Here is a 20,681-nt window from a genome sequence, read left to right as displayed (position 1 = left end):
TTGTTCCATCTCCTGCAGGGGAAGTTGAATGCTGACTGAATGAGACAGGGACCTATGGGTCCATTAGCAGAACAGTATTTGGATTTCCTGTAGGTCCCTGGCCTTGCTAGTCTCAGGCCACCCTAGCAGTGTTAGGGAGTGGGCCGTAAATTCAGTCAGTCCACAGACACACTTTTAAATTTCTGCTCTTTAAGTTTTAAAAGGGGAATTGGGGGGCGGGGGGGAGACGACGACGACATTACCTGCTCCTTTTTGTACCTTTGGTCTTTTGGATGCTCCACCTGGTTCCCTCGTCTCCCCCCTTATGCCTTTTCTTTTCTCTTATGGCCCAGTTCAGTCTGGTCATGTCCACTCTGGACTCTCCCAGATGTTCCTGCTTCTACCTATGCTGTCCCTTTTATCTAAATTTATCAAAATAAATTTTCTCCACCATACCTAGGGGTAGTCCTGTCCTTCGGTCACTCACGGCACTTCTTTTCATTCCCGGCCCTAAAGTGGGATTAGCACTGGGTCACTGGTTAACGAAAAACCTCTTAACAGTGCGGGACAGCTACACGCTTCCTGTAGAGACACCTACTGAGGCTCCTCAGTTTGAATTTTCTACTTCCTACTTTTCTTTCCAGCCGAGTTCTAACCTCCCAGCCTGACACGGGGAGAAGGACTCACACTGTAAAGCCCACCCCCTGCCGTCGAATGAGCTCATCGCGCAAGCCCCGCCCCTGCCCTCCGACGAGCTCGCAGCGCAAGGCCCGCCCCCTGCCCCCAGCGCCCCGGGGCGCCTGGCTGCCCGGGTGGTGCCACACTCCCGGCACCGCGGGCTGGAGAGGGAGAGGCGTGGAGGGTGGGAGTCGGGGCCGCCGGGGCGTGGCCGCTCCGCGGGCCCGCCCAGCCGCCTGCGCAGCCGCGCGCCAAAGTCAAAGTGCGGGTCCCGCCGGCGCGAGCGTGACGCTTCAGCGGAGCTCCCAGCACCGCCGCGCTCCTGCATCCCGAGCCCGAGCCGTCGCGAGCCAGGCATGGCCACCCCGCCCAAGAGGTTCTGCCCTTCTCCCTCCGCCAGCTCCGAGGGGACACGCATCAAGAAGATCTCCATCGAGGGGAACATCGGTAAGGCGACCCCGCTCCGGTACCGGTGCCGGTGCTCGGCGTTCCCTTCGCGCCCGCACGGTGGCTCCTCTGGCCCTGCGCCATCCCGGGGCTTTGTGAGGCGCGCTCTGGGCCACTGCACCCTCTTTGTTAGGAACTTCCAAACGCGAGGATTCGGGGCGCAGTTGGGGGGATGCTGCTTGTCTTGAGAGGTTACTTAGGTAAGCGACCCCCTTTTTTTAGGTGTGCTCTTCCGGTAGGTTTCACTAACTTTGCAGTTTTGCTGCAAATTGAGAACATTTTCGTCACCTCCCCCTTTAGTTCCCTTTGTGCTTCTTTGTAGTCAGCTCTAGAATTCTCCCTGTACAAGCCCTGACTTGTTACTTTTTACTCCATGCAAATTTTGTTTTTTTCCACAGCGTTCTAAGCAGAACCAGAGTGTCTGGTCTTCAATGTCTTGTATGGTTTACCAGAGTGCTTTTACGATTCGCTCATGCTTTGTTTCTGTGGTACTTTTTTTTTTTAAATTTGGCTTTTTTGAGACTGAGTCTCTATGTAATCCTGACTGACTTGGAACTCACTATGTAGAACCTTGAACTCTCAGAGATCTGCCTGCTTCTGCCTCCCAAGTACTGGAATTAAAAGAGTGCACCACCACGCCTGGCCCATTGTAGTACTTAAAAAATAGTGTTGAATAATATTCCACTAAATGGTATATTCCTCATCTGTTCCCCCATGGTCAACATTTTTGGGTTGACGCTGGTGGCAATTCCTAAGACTGTGTAGGCATACGAGGAATTTCTGTCCTAATTGGGATAAACTACACCGTGCATGTGATTCTGCAAGGTGAACACGAATCTCCCATTCCTTTACACTTCCGACCACAGGAAACCTGATGGTGTTTCCTGTTTATACGGCTGTCATTTGGGGGCTGCAAGTTGAGCACTGACTGTTGATGTGTGCCACAGATGGTTTCATTTGGATCACATTCAAAGTACCCACTCTTTAAGAAGGCAAGCAGGTGTGGATGCCTTCACGAGAGCAGAGCTGAAACACAGACAAGAGGGCTTACTTTACTTACCCCATCCTTAGACACAGGTCGAATTGGAAGAGATACGTATTTCTTAAAAGTTCTTTGAGATGTCATGCTTACCAGCAAGACAACACACATCTCTTAGTAGATAAAGATGACTGTACGTAAAAACAGGAGGAAGTTCTTAATAAAGTCATCTTTGAAGTAGATTTCAGTGGACGACCCCTGGGATCAGAACCATAGTGGATTATCTATCTCCTTTCCCTCAAACCCAGGCAACATACACCTAGAGGTCTCCCTGCCTCTATTCATCTTCAATCTTCTCATCCCTGAAAGCATTTGTGAATGTCTGTGCCTGAAATCCCTCCCTGACCTCCTCCCTACTGATCTGGAAAGAGCTGCATGTTAATGGCCGGCCTTTGCACACCATTAGGAAAAGCTAGTTACAAGTATTGAGATTTCCCTTGAGCATCTAGGTCTTTGACCGACCAAAAAGAAAGAATCTGGTGATTTGGCGAGTAGACTTACAGCAGTGTTGGAGGGACTGCCATTTAGATTCTGCATGTTAAGATAGCCACTTGTGATCTTTCCTGCAGGGAGGCGGCACCTCTTGCCTCTTGCTCCTGTAGCTTTGTATGGTTGTTTACATCCCTCTTACCTTTATTTGTTGGGTCCTGTTGATGTAAAGGTTGTGCAATCTGTGAAGACTACCTTGTAATTCTTCTGTTCATCCTAAAATTTGAAGATTGTTTGGTCATTTTTAGTTGCGTAGTCACGTAACCTGTTTTCTCTTGTTCCGTGTTGCTGAGTTACTCCCAGAGATTAGGTTTATGGAGGCCCTGTTGACTCATTTCAGTGTGTTCAGAATGACGTAGCGTGGTGATGATTGCTTCGCATTAGGGATTTGTTTGTTAACCATGACTTTCTGGTTGTTTGTGTTTTGTTTGAGATGGTTTCACTGTACAGCCCTGACCTGCCTGGAACTCACTGTGTAGATCAGGCTGACCTGGAACTCACTGTGTAGACCAACCAGCGTGGCTACCTGCTTTTGAGTGCACAGCATCCAAACCCTGCGCCATCACCTCTCCTACTGTGACTTGGAAAGCTATTAACAGGTGTTCTTGCTTATTGTGATCGTTCACCTTCGTAGAATATTAGTTTCTTAGCTTTTCCCAGCTCTGATCCCAGACGTTCAGGAAGGATCTGGGTAGTGATTGTTTACGAACTGCAATTGATTCTGATTGCTCAGCTTAAAGTAAAATTTAACATTTGCAATTTTAAAGTGTAACTCTGCGAGCTTTTTGTGGTTGCAATTGGTGTCAGAGAAGGCTTTATGTGTTAGCCGTAAGTACCTTTAGATTCTGGACTAGTCTGAGATACTTCAGTGTGTTTTTTGGCTACCCTGGATATCATGTTCTCCTTTCCGCCGAGGCCAGTGAGTGATGACCATTTAAATCATACTTCTGGATGCATTACTCTCTGTAAACTTATCCTTTCCACACAGAATTTTGGTCACCCATGTTTTCCCTCAACTAAATAGCCGCCCAGTTTATCTTTGCCTTTGTTTCTTCTCTTTTTGGGATTTAGCAGCTTTGATATGCTGTTCTTCACCCACCCTGTGACCCTATTGATCCCCCTTTCCTTCATCTGTGCATGAGTCTCTAAGGTTCTTCCTGATTTCCTTCTGGCCTTGTATAGTGTTGGAGTTTTGTCTGTACTTCTGAAAGTCAAAGGTAAGTTCTTGGTGCCAACCCTGAGCCTGTTTATAAGGAAGAGGATACTTGGCGAAGATACTGAAGCTATATATATATATTGTGTGTGTAAGGTGGAGGAAGGAAGACTATAATACTGGCCAGTGATGGATGCCTCATATAGCCACATTTGGTGACTTACGATAGAAAGGGTGTGGTGGGCATTAGAAGAACTGCTACGCCCTCTGCGCCACAAGGTCCAGACTCATTGATAACCAAAATGATGACTATAGTATGTCCTGATTACACATAAGCTATTTTTGTCTTTTTTTTCATGGATACCTTAGAAACTAGTGAATGATCAGGAAAAGTAAAGCTGTATTATTATTATTATTATTATTTAAGGGTTTGATACAGGGCACAGAACCATAAAATCGAGGCAGACTTCTCCAGCTGTTAGTCATAGGAAGTGCTTTGCAAGACCTAAAGTTATTTCTCTAGCCATAGGCTTATTAGGATCAGATTGTAGTAGGCGCCAGCTCTTAAGCATTGGATGCGTCTTCCCATTGATTGTATAGTTATTTCTTTTTTTAAAAAAATATTTATTTATTTATTTATTTATTTATTATGTATACAATATTCTGTCTGTGTGTGTGTCTGCAGGCCAGAAGAGGGCACCAGATCTCATTACAGATCGTTGTGAGTCACCATGTGGTTGCTGGGAATTGAACTCAGGACCTTTGGAAGAACAGACAATGCTCTTAACCACTGAGCCATCTCTCCAGCCCCCTGTATAGTTATTTCTTAATTGGTTTGTTTATTATTGGTAAATTACTTTGGTTGTATTGGGGTGTCTACCCTACTTTTCCTGTTTTTAATTTTTTTTTTTAATTTTGTGTGGAGCATGGTTAGCCCAGTTTGAACTTGAACTCAGAGCAGCCCTGCTACCTAAGCCTTCCGAGTGCTGGGGTTGTGGGTGTGGCTGTTACACCTGCTGTCGTTTGTTTTTTGAGTTGTGTCTCATCACGTAGCCCAGGCTGGGCTAGAATTCAAAATCTCTTTAGCTTAGCCTGCTAGATTGGGAGTTCGAAGTTCAGGCTACTCTTAGCGAGAGCTCTTCAGACTGAGAAAGCAGAGGTAGGAGAAAGTCATTTACTGGGCATCCCAATAGTTTCAGTACTATTTTTTTCTTCCTGGGTTATGAGGAACTGAGGTCAGGGACTTGGTCAAGTTCATACAACTGGCTGAAGGACAGGCTTTACCACTCTCCAGAAAGTTCTTTTTCTAAGGGCTTGGCTGAGGAAAGAAAGGTGGGCCAGAAGGCAGATGGTTTTTTCCTGTCATGATATCTTTTGTAAACTTAAGCAGGGTTTCAGGTCTTCTCTTCCTTGCTAACAAATTTGTTTAGCACAGTTGGCTAGGGACCGTCTTTAAGTTTTCATTTATAAAAATAAAGGTGAAGAAAAGGTCTTACTGTTTCTGCGTATGTACCTTTCACTCTTATTCTTGTAAACGCTGATGGCCATTGGTTATGTTTGCTTTTCAAACACCTTTTCTTAGTTTTGTCTTTTCTTTTTTGTGACAGCCGCTGGGAAGTCCACATTCGTGAACATCCTGAAGCAAGTCTGTGAGGACTGGGAAGTGGTTCCTGAGCCAGTTGCCAGGTGGTGCAACGTTCAGAATACGCAAGATGAGTTTGAGGTATTCAAGTGAAATTTAAGTGAATACGATAGAAATTCTTTAGGACCTGAGGGTGGCTCAGTTCTACAGGACGGAAGTGCAGTTCCCAGCATCTATGTAGTAGCTCGGAATTGTCTGTACCTCCAGTTCCCGGGGTTCTGATACCTTCTTCTGGTCTCCGTGGGTACCAAGAACAACTCAGTGCACAGACATACATTCGGAGAAATCACCCGTTCACATTAAAAAAATAAATAAATAAATAAAAATTCTTTAGGTTAGGGGAGCAGTGTGTTTTGTCTCTTGCACCCCCCCCCCTTCCCTTTCCAGTAACCACTTTCAAGTCTAGCTGTGCATTTAAGATTTAGGCACTATTACATCACAGTTTAAGGTTTATGAAAGTTCAAGAAACTTAAAGCAACTGATAGTGATGGCGCACGCCTTTTATCCCAGCACTCGGGAGGCGGAGGCAGGTGGGCTTGTGAGTTTGAGGCCAGCCTGGTCTATAGAGTGAGTTCCAGAGCTGTTACACAGAGAAACCCTGTCTCGAAAAAACAAAAACAAAAAAAGTGAAAGTAACTTAAAAATCTAATTACAAATTTTTGAGTGTTTTTTTTTATAATTTAAGTGAAAACATATAAGAAAACCAAAACCTCCAGTAATTGGATTTTATTAATCTTTTCAGCCCTTTATCATTGGAAATCCATTTTTTTAAAGATTTATTTATTTATTGTGTATACAATGGTCTGCCTGCATGTGTCCCTGCAGACAGAAGTTGGCACCAGATCTTATTACCAGTGGTTCTGAGCCACCATGTGGTTGCTGGGAATTAAACTCAGGACCTCTGGAAGAGCAGTCAATGCTCTTAACCACTGAGCCATCTCTCCAGCCCCTGGAAATCCATTTCTGTCCTATTTCCCTGTCCTATGCCGTCGTTCTCCACAGGCTTCCATTCTGGACGGTTCATTTCCTAGCTCTTTTCAGTCCAGCACTGCAGATGAGAAAACAGGGGGATAAAGACTTCGGTTCCTTCTTTCCTGGAGGAAGTTCTGGCTGTGTGTGCTAATGGTTCCTAAGCATTTTCATTTCTGGAGAAGCGAAATTGAAAGTAGAGAAGTTGGGCGGGCCTGTCAGAAGCTTGTTCAGTCTGAAAAAACTTGACAAAAAAAAAAAAAGGAGAGCTGTTGATGTGAGGATTTCTGGGAATTATTGGGCATATGGGAGGGAATGAGTAGCAGGAAGCTACAGCCTTCGTGGGTTGTCTTAGCTGCGGTGACTATTGCTGTCACGGAACACCAGACCAGGAGCAACTTTGGGAGGAAAGGTTTATTGGCTTAGACTTCCACATCACTGTTCATCACCTAAGGAAGTCAGGGCGGGAACCTGGAGGAGGGGTGCTGCTTGGGCTTCCTCCACCCAGGACCAGCAGCCCAGGGGGGATCCCCACCCACAGTGGCCTTGGTCCTCACCCATCAATCACTAATTAAGACAACACCCTGCTGGCTTGCCTACAGACAGATTTAATGGGGGCCTTTTCTAAATTGAGGTCCCCTCCTCTCAGATGATTGTAACTTGTGTCAGGTTGACATGAAACTAGCCCACACAGGGGTATTTGTGAATTTTTCTTCTCTCTCTCTCTCTTGGACTCTTTTAGATAAAAGGGTTTCGATAGCTAAACATATTTCTCACACTTTTATTTGCAAAGCATAGTTAATTTTAGGCTTGGGCACAACTAAATATATCCCGATCCTTTGAATATCAAATACTAAACCTTAAAGGGACTACTCCCCGTATGGAATTCATTTTCTCGTTTTTTGTGTGCTTGAGGCTGTGGTCTTCTGTGCTTCAAGTAGGGTTCCGAAAATGTGGGGAACAGTATTTTGTGGGTAATGTGAAACATGAAGCAGTAAGTAGGTGGATAGCTTCTCTGTATTTTTGTATGTTGTCTTTACTCATCCTCTCCACAAAAAATGGGGTTCAGGGCTAGGATATAGCACAACAGTAAGTTGCTTACCTAGCGTGCCCAAGGCCCTGGGGTTCAGCCTTAGCACCACAAAGCAACACAAGTGAAATGACTTCTGTTCTTCATCCAACCCTTCTCCAACTCGTTCTTGATCCGTTCTTTGTAGTTAGAATATGAATTGCCCAGTCTCTGAAACTCGGCTGTCTTAGGATCCTGTCATCACTGAGGAGTAGACTGTGTGGAGACCTAACCCACCAGTCCTCCTTTTGATCTTGTTTTACTTCCTGGAGGTTGTGGAGTTGGAAGAACTTGGCATTAGAGCCTTCCTCTCTTCCCTCAGTAACTAACTGTCCGTCTGTATGCTTAACTTACTTGGCTGTAAGTTGTTTAGTGGGTTTTTTATACCTGCCATCTAGTGGCTGAAGTGTTACTGTGCTACCAACCGTCTACCTCCAGTCTGACATGGTAAAGTACAAAGATTACATGGTTTTCTTTTTCATTCCCTAAATTCTGGCGAAATGATTTTGAAAACCAACAGATGATTAGTCTTTGTTTTGCAGGCTCACTTAAAGCAGTAGTTTACTCTCTTTGCTGATTTGCATTATGTAGTCTCAAAGCTTTTATTTAATTGCTTCTTTCTTTTTTCTCCCTGAGACAGGGTTTCTCTGTGTATCCCTGACTGTCCTAGAACTCTCTCTGTAGGCCGGGTTGGCTTCGAACTCATAGACATGTGGTACTCTCTTGTGGTAGACACCAGCAGTGAAATCACAGTGACACCAAACAATGAGAAGTTTCTTGTCATGTACTGTCCTTTTAAGCTTTGACACATTTCACCCTTCCATAATTTCAGTGTGGGATTTATTTATAAGGGCAGAATCCCATTGTAAGTGGAAGAGCACCCTTAAGTTTGATCTGTTAGAAAATCGGGGACTGTTGGAAGCTGATAAACTGGGAGTATATGTGTCTCACCCGAGAGAGGCGTGTGTGACTTAGCTGTAGCTGATTCTTTTTAGAGATATTTGTTTACTCTGTTTTAAGGGTATGAGTGTTTCGCCTGCGTGTGTATGTATGTGCATCATATGTGTGAGTGGTGCCTGCAGAGATCAGAAGAGGGCGTCAGATTTCCTGACACTGGAGTTATAGTAGCTGCCATGTGGGTGCTGGGCACTGAACCTGTGCAAGAGGAATAAATGTCCTTAACCAATGAGCGTTGCCCCAGCCCCCATGTAGATGATTTTTTTTAAAATTTTGTTTGTGTCTATCAGTGCTTGTGTGTGGGCATATATCTGATGCAGAAACGTGGAAATCAGAGGGCAGACTTCTGTAGTTGGTGTTCTTCTACCTTTGTATGGGTTCCAGGGGTCAAACTGGTGTCATCGGGCTTGAGTGGCCAGCACTTCCTCTGACCTTGCCAGACTCATAGCTGATTATTCCGAGAGGGCAATAGGAGTACAATATTCTCTGTCTTTTCTATTTTAAAAACTATTAAAATTTCTATTATAAATCAAATGTATTTATTTAGCTTTTAAGTATTGACATTTTTTCTGTAGGTCGTTAGTCACTTGTGAGAAAGGGTTATTTTAGACATCAGGTAAGAAAAGAGTGAGGAGAAATAATTTAATGTTTTGATTTTGCTAATAACGTATTTATGAAAGATTTTTTAAAGATTTATTTATTTTGTATAGCCTTTTGCCTGTATATCTGTCTGTATTGTGGTTGCAATGCCCATGAGGCCAGAAGAGGGTATCAGATCTTCCGGAATCGCCACTACATGGATGCTGGAGCCAAACCTTTGTCCTCTCCAAGAGCAGCAGGTGCTCTTCAGCATAGAGCCTGCTCTCTAGGACCCTTCCCCCTAGTTTCTCTTTTTGAACCTCTTAAAAAGTTAAGATAGCCAGGGACATGGTGGCTCGTCTCTTTAATCTCAACATTTGTGAGGCAGAGGCAGGAGGTGAATGTCTGTGACTTCCAGAACACCTTGGTCTGTATCCTGAGTTTTAGGACAGTCAGAGCTACATAGTGAGACCTTGTCTCAGAAAACAAGACAAAAAAGTTACAGTAACCCTATTGGCAGTCTTATTTCTCTGTTTGTTTGTTTACCTCTTTTGCCAATTTAGGAATTGACAACGTCCCAGAAAAGTGGTGGGAATGTTCTTCAAATGATGTATGAGAAACCGGAACGGTGGTCTTTTACCTTCCAATCCTATGCCTGTCTCAGCCGGATCCGAGCTCAGCTCGCCTCCCTCAATGGCAAGCTCAAAGATGCAGAGAAACCGGTATTATTTTTTGAGCGATCTGTGTATAGTGACAGGTATGCAAATGGCTTATATTTGGCTCTTTGGAGTTTATATCTAGACACTTCCCTTTTTTTCTCATTTCCTGGTAGTCAAATTGGAGGCTGAGTTGGAGGTTTTAGATAGAAAATTACATTGAAAAATAGCTTTAGCATTGTTTGTGGTGCTAATGACGTTTTGACAGAGCCCCTTTTCCCTCCAACCCCTTAGAATTCTCATCTGTTCTGATTATATCTGGATTTATATCCTAGACTCTCGCCTAGAAAAAGAAGACAAAAATTAAAAATTTCTAAAGGTGTTTTAGAATTACTCTGCCTTTTGACCTTTTTAATTATCTCAGAATAGAGGCCCTTAAAGTTTTTGGTCTCAGGATCCCTTTTTTTTTAATTGTAAAGTAGTCTAAAAAGTTTTGTCAGTTGATACATATATTACAAATTAAGATTAGGAATCAGTATACAATCAATATACAAAATATAAAATGAAAGAATCAATAATAAACATACTCTATTAACATAGAAAACCTCTGGTTTAAAACAAAAATAGATTGAAAGGAGTAGCATTGCTTTACATTTTTTTGTAGCTCTTTAATGTCTGAATTAATAAAACTGGGTTTTTATCCATGCTTGTATATTTATATGTGTGTATATGTATTTTGGTTGAAATATAGTAGTATGTGAAGTAAGTTGGCTTCTCATAGATCTGGACGGAGCTTGGGGACCTCCAGGGATCCTTATTCAACATTTTGAGAGCTACTGGGAAAGAACCCATTTCTTGTGTACGTTTTCCAAGGCACTCATTGCCACGGGATTTAGGAGTGTGTTTTACGCCCGTTTCCTCTGTCATAATTGGTGTGTCTGTGTTTGAGGGGATGTGTATGCTGACAAAGATTCTCCTTCAGGTATATTTTCGCATCTAATTTGTATGAATCTGACTGCATGAATGAAACAGAGTGGACAATATATCAGGACTGGCATGACTGGATGAATAGCCAGTTTGGGCAAAGTCTTGAACTGGATGGAATCATTTATCTACGAGCTACTCCAGAGGTGAGACCAATAAACATTTGCTTGTGCCATTGAAATTCTGAAGTAATAGAAATCACAAGACGGATGTAGTAATGACAATTTAAAACCGACTTCCAAGCTAGAGAGATGTCTCAGTGGTTAAGAGAGCTGACTGTTCTTTCTGAGACCTGAAGTTCAATTCCTAGCATCCACATGGTGGCTCACAATCATCTGTAACTCCAGTTCCAGGGACTCTGATGCCCTCTTCTGGCCCCTATGGGTACTGCACACATGAGCTGGCCAGACATACATACAGCCAGCACTCATTGACATAAAGTTAAAAATAAATAAAATCAACTCTTTAGCTCCTAACCTGGAAACTCAGAGCAGTTTCTCTGTTCTTCACCAATCCTTTTTTTTTTTTTCAGTCTTAATTCCTAACTCAGCTTCTTGTCCTATCAGAGCTAGAAGAAGAGGCTTGATTAGGTGAGACTTAGGTGAGCTGTTTTAGCTATTGTTGGATTTCTCGGACCACTGGAAGGTCTGGGGACATAGTGGAAGCTTCCCAGATGCTTGCTCTCTGTTGGAGGGCCACTTTAAGAAACATCTTATGGTTACTTGTGAATTGGTACAAAGAAATAGTGACGCACTTGCAAAGAGAGTCAGAGATCTTGTTGTTTCCAACTAAGAGAACTCCCTGAGAAATACACCTTTTATTAGGTAAATTCATTTTCTATTTGTGTATTATATTACACGAGTCCAGAAAGGTCCAGTCAGCTAGACTGACTGTTTCCTTTTCCCTTTCCTTCTTCTGACTTCTCCCATGTCCTCACTTTCAAAATTTTTTTGAAATTTTAATTTCAAAACCTTTTAAGTTTTTAATTATTATTGTTACGTATGTATGTGTATATAAACTTATAAACACAGCCTTCTTGCTCCCATGACTATGTGTTTGGGACTGGTTGCTTGGGATTGGATAACCTACCATGGGGCTTGTCCCTGGAGAAGACTGCTTCTCTCTGTCTCAGCCGAGCAGAGGATGTGCCTGCTTCTGTCTCTCTGAGATTTTGTGTGTGCTGGGATCTAGCACAGGTGCGTGTGCTGGTGTGGTCAGCGCTTTACTGACGGAGCTGTATTCCCAAGCTCTCATTTATGACCTGTGTTTGTCTTTTGAGACAAACTCTTTATGTAATCCTGCCTATCCTGGAACTCACTTCGTAGACCAGGCTGGCCTCTGCCTCCTGGGAGCGGGAACTAAAGGGCATACATGACCACACTGGGCTCATTTGTATGTTTTAATTAAAAATTACTGAAGAAAGGATTTTTAGTAGACTGTCACAGTTTACGGGCTGCATAGTCTGGTGAACGTTACTTGTTGGGGGTCCTTTTTTTCTTTCTTCTGCAGCTCTGGGGATTGAACTAGAGATACTGAGCATTGTAGACAGGTGCTTCACCACAGGGCACAGTGTGGTTGTTCGTATATCTGGGTGTTGATGAGCTCCCACAAATTGTATGGAATTTCCTTTATATGTACACCGTTAGAGAAAAATGATTGAGAGTCACACCGTCAAATGTGGCTGTGGAAGCTTGTGATTATTAAAATTATATACAAAGTTTGAGAATTCTTCTCTTTGGTCACCATGTTAGCCATGCTTCAAGTGCTGAAAAGCCGTGGTGGCTGGTGGCCACCTTGCTCTATCATACATATAGAAGACAGGTATAAAGGACCCCGTGTTCTTTCAGGTTCTGGTGGTTCAGGGACAAGCTGCTCTTACAGGGTTGGAGTCCAGCCAAGCACAGTTGCTTAATGGCAAGTAGGATGGATAGATTGATCACTCTGGTTGTTTTCTAAAAAAAAAAGTAGGTAGATATTTAATGATCTTCAGCTCCCCCCCCTTTTATAATACTTAATTAGATTAGTGTGTTTCATATGTGGATACTGATTTATTTTTCAAAGTTCAGCTTAATTAAAATAACTGACTAAAATAACACTTATAGGGAAAAATTAGCTATATCAACTTTCTAGAAAAAATACAAATACAGGGTTTTGGCTAACGTGAAGACAGCAGAAAGGAAATTTTAACGGTAGTAGACGCAAATCGTTGCTCAAATTTTTCTTACTGCTTACTTTTAGAAATGCTTAAATAGGATATATTTACGGGGAAGAAACGAAGAACAAGGCATTCCTCTTGAATATTTAGCGAAACTTCACTATAAACATGAGAGCTGGCTCCTTCATCGAACTCTGAAGTAAGGCTTTCTTCCTATTTGCTATTCACTGTGGTTCCCTTTATCGGATTTTAGTCTAGGAGATGGGCGATGTGAGTAATTGTTTTTTCGAGACTGGATATTTTCTGTGTAGCCCTGGCTGTCCTGGAACTCACTCTGTAGACCAGACTGGCCTTGACCTCAGAGGTCTGCCTGCCTCTGCCTCTGGGTGCTGGGATTAAATGTGTGTGCCTCCACTGCCCAGCTAATCTTTATGTTTACTCATGTATTCATACTTAAGTCAGTTGTGTGAAGATTTTTGTGACTAGTATCTTCTATTGGTATTTTTACTTTAAGTGATAAAATCAGCCTGTGTCTGTGTCTGTTACTAAGATAAACTCAGAAGTAATTTTAAGGCAGCATAGTCTGTCCGATGTTGTATCTGCTTTAACTTTTTTTTTAAATATTTATTTATTTATTTATTATGTATACAATATTCTGTCTGTGTGTATGTCTGCAGGCCAGAAGAGGGCACCAGACGTCATTACAGATGGTTGTGAGCTACCATGTGGTTGCCGGGAATTGAACTCAGTATCCTTGGATGAGCAGGCAATGCTCTTAACCTCTGAGCCATCTCTCCAGCCCCCTGCTTTAACTTTTTACTTTCAGTTATACATTATTAGCCTTAATTCAAAAATATTAAATGTGAAATTTCAGAAAGAATTCGTGAATTTAAAGTTGCTTGCTAAGCTGGCCATGTCTTGCCAGCTATAGTCCTGTTTCCTGGAAGACTGCCCTACAATTGCTTGAGCCCAGGAGCTTGAGGCCATACTGGACGGCACTGCCATCCATTCTGAGTAGTGTTGAAACACTGCTGTCCGGCTGTCCTGTTCCACCCAGAAGTGCCTAGGCGATGAGTAGTCGCTCTGTCGAGCTTGTCTAAGCATGTATAGGATGTGCCCAGTAGTCATTTAGTAACTGTTCTGTTTAGAGATTGTCACATATGATAGTGCTTATAGCCAAGCATCCCTTCTCTTACTCAGTAATGCTTCTGAAATGCTAGAGTCGTGAGGGATATTGGCAACCTTTTGCCAGAGAGAAGCTGTGGTGCGCTTTAAATGGAAAGGGGAACACTCTCAGTTTAGGGAAAGGAAAAGGCGGTTTTAAGGTAGAAGTAGTGTTATAGTTATATGTATATGTTAGGTGTAAGAAAAAACAGTGCATATGGCGTGGATGTTACCGTGATCTCAGTCTTACAGAGAATCCTGGAATGCATCTTACGTGGCCAGGGGAAGCTACTGGGATGTAGTTTAAACTGTGTCTTCAGCCAGGACTTGAGAGAGTAGCCCAGTTAATGGCATCGACTTTGAGTCAGCTCTCGGGCAGTATGTAACTGCATGGCGCCTGAGGCTCTGAATGGCTTTCTTGAGTTTAGTTTTCTGTCTGTTTTTCTGCAGTGCTGGGAATGGAGCCCACTGCTTTGGACACGCTAGGCAAGCACTCTACAACTACACTACACCAGTAGCTAGAATACAAGACCTTTCTCGTGGTTTTGGTTCTTGCGGAATGACATACATATATGCCTAGTTTTACATATTCTGTAGCTGAGATGATTGTACACATAGTAGTAAATCTACTGTAAAGAAGAGACTGCCAATCTCTCCCTGCAGGATAACTTTAGTCTAGCATGAGTGACAATCTTTTGACTTTTGAATATGAAGTAGTTTTTAATATTTTTTTCCTGGATTTAGTGCGTTTCTGATTTTGTTCGTCTTTCTTTTTAACAGAACCAACTTTGATTATCTTCAGGAGGTGCCTATCCTCACCCTGGATGTCAACGAAGACTTTAAAGACAAGCATGAAAGCCTGGTTGAAAAGGTGTGTTTAGAAAAAGCCTAGTGTTTGTTTTTGTCTTAGGCAGCTATATTAATTTGTGAGAACAGCTGCTTACAGAAAAGCTTCTATAAAAGTACATTAAGAGGGGCTGGGGGTCTAGCCGGGCAGTGGTGGCGCATGCCTTTAACCCCAGCACTTGGAAGGCAGAGGCAGGTGATTCTCTGTGAGTTCGAGGCCAGGCTGGTCTACAAGAGGTGGTTCTAAAACAGGCTCCAAAGCTACAGAGAAACACTGTCTTGAAAAAGAGGGCAGGGGTCTGTCTGTCTTTGAAGCACTGTGCTTTTTCTCATCCCTTTCTCTTGCCTTGTCCCACTTTTTCCTTCGCGCGCGCACACACACATACACACACGCATATGCACACACATACATACACATATGCTTTAATATAAACTGCTTAAAATTAGTTTATCTTTTTCAAGGAATCCAGTATGGAGGGCATTTAAAGTCGTAGGATATATTCTCGTTCATTTTTAGCTGATGTATGGGAAGTAAGCAATGCTAGTTTATATATTTGTTGGAGACCATGTCAAGGATGAATTGGCCTTTTTCTAATCCTTGAATCATTATTTTAACAAAGGTTAATTTAACCTTCAGAAAATTGAGAGTTGATCATTATCTAAATGAGTAATGTAATTTATACATATAAGGGAGAGACTTACTGAAGAACATTAAGGGAATAATAGAAAGAATTATATAATAAATCCTTATGTACCATTAATATTAACTTAGTGATCTCATGTCTAGGAAAAAAAACATAAATTTGTTTAGTTTTGAGAGAAACTTAGGGGCTATTTCTGTTTGTTTTTTTCTCATGAATATCTGGCTGTTTACTATAATAAAATAATGACTATATCTCAAAAATGGAAAACCTCAACATTTGAAAAATACTGCTGTGTATGGTTGGTTGCCTTTTCATATAAAGTAATATATATGTAGAAAATTCAAGTTAGTTTCTATTTATGATATTAAAATATAAGGTAGAATTAAAATATGACACTATTAAAATAAAATTAGCAGCAGTTATAGTAAGCACGAATTTAACTGAATCTGTAAAACCACTTTAATTTTATTCTTTAAAAGCCTTTTTTAAAAAGGATTTATGCATTTTTATGTATTTGGGTATTTTGCCTGTATATGTATCTGCACACCAGAAGAAGGTGTTGGATCCCAGTGAGCCACTGTGTGGGTGCTGAGAATTGAACCCGGGACCTCTGGAAGGCAGCCCAGGCTCTCTACCACTGAGCCAATTTCTAGTCTCTATTATTTTAAACTTCAGTTTATTTTTTAATGTGTTGTATCCATAAGTATGTAAGTGCACCACATGTGAGTAGTGCTCCAGGAGGCAGAGATGTCAGAGCCCCTAGAACTGGGTTTACAGATGGTAGTGGGCCGTCATATGGGTGCCGAGAATGTATGCCTGCAGGTCAGGAGAGAGCACCAGATCTCATTACAGATGGTTCTGGGCCATCATGTGGTTGCTGGGAATAGAACCTAGGACCTCTGGAAGAATAGGCAGTGCTCTTAACCGCTGAGCCATCTTTCCAGCCCCAACAACCTTTATCTTTTAAGGAAAATTTTATAGTCTACAGTGGAGAATTAGAGTCTTGCATAGTAGTCTTCATCTATTGGCTAGGTTTATTCAAAACTTATGTAGCTTTGCCTGTACACTATCATTCTAGACATGTTTGCCTTGGCTCTTCTAAGGAGAAGGATTCCCAGCACCTCATGCTGACTTGCAACTGGCTGTAACTCCAGTTTCTGGGAATCCAATACCGTCTTCTCATCTCTCTAGGCACCAGACATGCACATGGTACCTAGACATGCATGCAGGCAAAATGTTCACACATAAAAAATAAAAATAAATTTATGCCTTAATATTACAGATTTTTATGTTTGAATTGCAAAGGTGTTTAATCTCTTAATTATCAGTATTAAGACTACATATCATTGCTCTACATTATTTAAAAATACAGAGAACTATAGCTCAGAGTTGATGGCGCAGGTCTTTAATGCCAGCACTTGGGAAGCAGAGGCAGGTGGATTTCTGTGAGTTCAAGACCAGTCTGGTCTACAGAGTTGGTTATAGGACAGCCAGGACTACACAGAGAAATCCCATCTTGAAAAACAGCACTCTGTGTGTATGTATGAGAGAGCAGGCATAAAATTAGTGTTAGAGGTCTTTTAAAATTGTATAATTTTTTTAATTATATAAGTCTTAAATGTAAATTAGTTAATAATTTTAGACTGTTTACCCTACTATTGAAATACTTAGTATTTGTTTTAAAAATAAGTGCTGTGGTATTGTGATAGTTATTTATATAATTGGTGTGTTTGACTTTTCTGTAGGTGAAGATAAGATATTAGATATCAAATTATATGAAGGAATTATATTTATTTTTTCTTCCTCAGGTTAAAGAGTTTTTGAGTACTTTGTGATTGAACGGGAGCCTGCAGGCAACAGAATGTCTCCAGAAGCTTCTGTCTGCGTGTCCTCATAGCTTGATTTCATACAAAGGTCTCCATAGGAGTCACGTTTTTAAACCAGTTTCGTTGTAAGGAGAACAACCTTTTCTTTGTATATGTATTTTATTTAATATTCAGAATCCCCTGTAAAACGTCGTGCCCCGCCTTTCCTCCCTTTCTTCCTCACTTCCTTCGGTTTTGAATCAGAGGTGTTTCTCTCTCACACCAGGAAGTCTGGAGGTAGATGTTCTCAGGATCAGTGAAGTGAGTTAGGAAAGGCCCAGCCTCCCTCCGCCTTCTCGGTCGTTATCCTGAGCAGGTAGACATGTCTTCATTAGTATCTCACTCCGTTAGTGTTACACAGGGAGGATGTACATCTTTTGTAAGTTAGCACAGCTATTACAGGCTGAAAGGAGTAGTTTGGGGAATCCCTAGAATAGGGGTTTGTTTGATGTGTGTTTTGTTTTTCATCTTATTCCCTTTGGTGGTGCTGGACATCAAACCCAGGGTCTCATTTATGCTAGGGAACCTTTCTACAGTGAACTGTCTCAGCCCTGTAGTGTTGTTTTTATCAAGTGCCTCTCCTTCCACCCCACTTAAAGTTGACGATAAGACCATGTGATCATCACCTTGTTGATGTTTATTCATGTGCCTGTGGTGCATTTGTAGAGAAAGAGGTTAAATTCTGTTCCCAGTGTGGTAATGGTGTAATTACTTTATAAATCATTTAATCTTTACGTGTTTCTTCATCTGTGATGAGTACTTTTTTCTTTTTTTGTGAAAGTAAATTTTAGAGAATGGAAGAATATCTAAAAGGTAGCTAAGACATTATTACATGAGTATAAAACTTCATTAAATTAGCTACTGCTTTTCTTGAATTACTATAATTTAAATGCTTGTTTACGTTTTGCTTTTGTGGTTTTTCTTTTGTTTTTTTGTTTGTTTGTTTTTTGAGACAAAGTCTCTTTACAGCTCTGGCTAACCTGGAATTCAGTATAGAGACCGGGCTAGCCTTGAACTCAGAGAGCTCCACCCACCAGAGCTGGGATGCTGGAATTAAAAACACACAACACCGCACCTGGCTCTGATTTTCTTGAAATCACTTGAGATACAAGTATAGTTCTTCCTCTCTTTCTTTCAGTTTTTATGTAAAATGATGATAGAACATGATGACAAGTTTTGCATTGGCCCTGTATTGATAATTAGTCTCTCTGCCTTTATACATGGTAAGACACAGTGGTAGATGGTGGAGCGTTTCAGCTATCCAGTCAGCTCCTGCTGGGCCATCTAAGATGGAAGTCACACTCTTCTGCTGGGAGACTGTTGTGATCACAACTTCGCTTCATAGTTTGCTTTGTAGAGTTTTTCTTAAATCTCTTATACTCACAGAGAAATAATTGATAAAACAATTTTGCTTTATATATAGTGCTTCATGGAAATGTTACAGTTTTTTGTTGAACTAGGAAATAACTAAGGCTTTAAGTTCCTGTTAACAATGCATGTATCTCTAAACCACTTTGATGTTTAGCTGGGAACGTCCTGTCTATAATTAAAGAAGTATTTTTATTTTTATTTTTCCAGTGTAGTCTTTTCAAGTTAAGTTCTGCATTATTTTTACCAGGTAATTAGCCTTTCTACTTCACATTAGGAAAAACGTGTAATTTCTTGAAATGAAGAATCACATTTATTTTGAAGCTATAATTTTCCTTTGTAAAAATGTTACCTTTTATTTTTGGTTTCTTATTCAAAGATGATAATTTAGTGGGTTAACTGGTACAGTAGCACTGATCTTTGAAAAGGGGATTCAACTTTAAATCTGTAATAACAAAAAATAAATTGTCTTGTGATATATCTGACCTTTTTCTTGCTTGATATAAATAAATTTGGCACCTTAAATGTTTGTCAATAAATACATTTAAATTTTTTGAACTATAGTGAGAGAGTTTAAATTTTCTGAACCAGAAATCATCTGGTTATTTTCTAGGAATTTTATGGCTTTGCGTTTTCCTTCTAGATCTGTGCTCCATTTGCAGTATTTGAAGGTGTTAGGTCTGTCTGTGGGTTTGTGTGTGTGCCTGTATGCCTGCTTCAGCACCGTCTTTGCTCCTCTTTCTAAAGTGATCAGCTGACTGTCTTTATTCAAGCCATTTTCTGGGTTTTTTTATTCTGTTTGGTTGGTATGTTTGTCTGTTCTTTTGTCAGCACTGTTTTGATTGTTTATTGTAGTTTCATAGTAATTCAGATCTTCCATTTGTCTTTTTTACAAAGCTTGGCTTTGTAGACTGGCTGCCTGGAACTCCTGCTCCAGTTGTAGGACGGTCCCGTTTCCTGGCTTTCCTGCCTAGTGCATGCGCGCACACACACACACACACACACACACACACACACACACACACGCGCGCGCGCGCACACACACACACAATGTTGGCATGCATAAAAAATAGCCAAGAAATACATTACAAACACTCATCATCATTAACATGAAGAAGATGCAAATCCAAACCACTCAAATTTCATTTCACCCTAATCCCAAAACTGCAATAGAGACAGTAACAGAGGTGGATCAGAGTAGTGTGGGTTGGAGGAGAACTTGGACAACTGCTAGTAAGAATGTTCAGCTGCTAGACCTGGAAAGAACAATACCCAACTTCATATGGAAGAATAAAACCCCAGGACAGCCAAAACAATCCTGTACAACAAAAGAACTTCTAGAGGCACCACAATCCTGGGCTTCAAACTCCACTGTAGAGCTACAGTAATGAAAACAACCTGTTAATGGCATAAAAACAGACAGGAGGACCAATTGAATTGAATTGAAGATATGGATGTCAGTCCACACGCCTACGAACACCTGAATTTTGACAAGCTAAAAATATAAAATGGGAAAAAGAAAGCATATTCAACAAATGATGCTGGCATAACTGAATATCAACATATAGAAGAATGAAAATAGATCCATATCTATCGCCATGCACAAAATTCAAGTCCAAATGGATCAAAGACCTCAACATAAAGCCAGCCACACTGAATCTCATAGAAGAGAAAGTGGAAAGTACACTCGAACACATTGGCACAGGAGACCACTTCCTAAATATAACCCCAGTAACACAGACATTGAAGAAACAATAAATGGGGCTTCCTGAAACTGAGAAGCTTCTGTAAAGCAAAGAACACAGTCAACAGCACAAAGCGGCAGCCTACAGAATGGAAAAAGATCTTCACCAACCCCACATCAGACAGGGGGCCGATCTCCAAAATATACAAAGAACTCAAAACTTGACATCAAAAGAACTAATAATCCAATGAAAAATGGGGTACAGACCTAAAAAGATAACTCAACAGATGAATCTCAAAGAGCTGAAAGACTCT

General features: G+C 41.4%; 1 protein-coding gene across 1 annotated transcript; it reads left to right on the top strand.

The window, feature by feature from the left end:
• Positions 1 to 898: 898 nt before the first annotated feature.
• Positions 899 to 19,246, top strand: Dck (deoxycytidine kinase). The gene is made up of 7 exons (XM_048425015.3): positions 899 to 1,104; positions 5,393 to 5,508; positions 9,565 to 9,758; positions 10,640 to 10,787; positions 12,880 to 12,995; positions 14,741 to 14,831; positions 17,259 to 19,246. Exons 1-7 carry the CDS (start codon positions 1,014 to 1,016, stop codon positions 17,283 to 17,285), a joined length of 783 nt encoding a protein of 260 aa, XP_048280972.1. The 5' UTR covers positions 899 to 1,013; the 3' UTR covers positions 17,286 to 19,246.
• Positions 19,247 to 20,681: the final 1,435 nt, after the last annotated feature.

Source organism: Myodes glareolus, chromosome 8, assembly GCF_982192425.1.
Source record: "Myodes glareolus chromosome 8, mMyoGla1.1, whole genome shotgun sequence".
NCBI lineage: Eukaryota > Metazoa > Chordata > Mammalia > Rodentia > Cricetidae > Myodes > Myodes glareolus.
Note: the sequence above shows the minus strand (reverse complement) of the source record. Positions and strands in the feature narration are given on the sequence as shown.

Excerpts from the sequence above, each read along its gene's own strand:
- Dck (XM_048425015.3), top strand. The coding sequence starts at position 1,014 with ATGGCCACCCCGCCCAAGAGGTTCTGCCCTTCTCCCTCCGCCAGCTCC. Across the intron at positions 10,788-12,879 it reads ATCTACGAGCTACTCCAGAG|AAATGCTTAAATAGGATATA; the intron begins GTGAGACCAATA and ends GCTTACTTTTAG. Across the intron at positions 12,996-14,740 it reads CTCCTTCATCGAACTCTGAA|AACCAACTTTGATTATCTTC; the intron begins GTAAGGCTTTCT and ends TCTTTTTAACAG.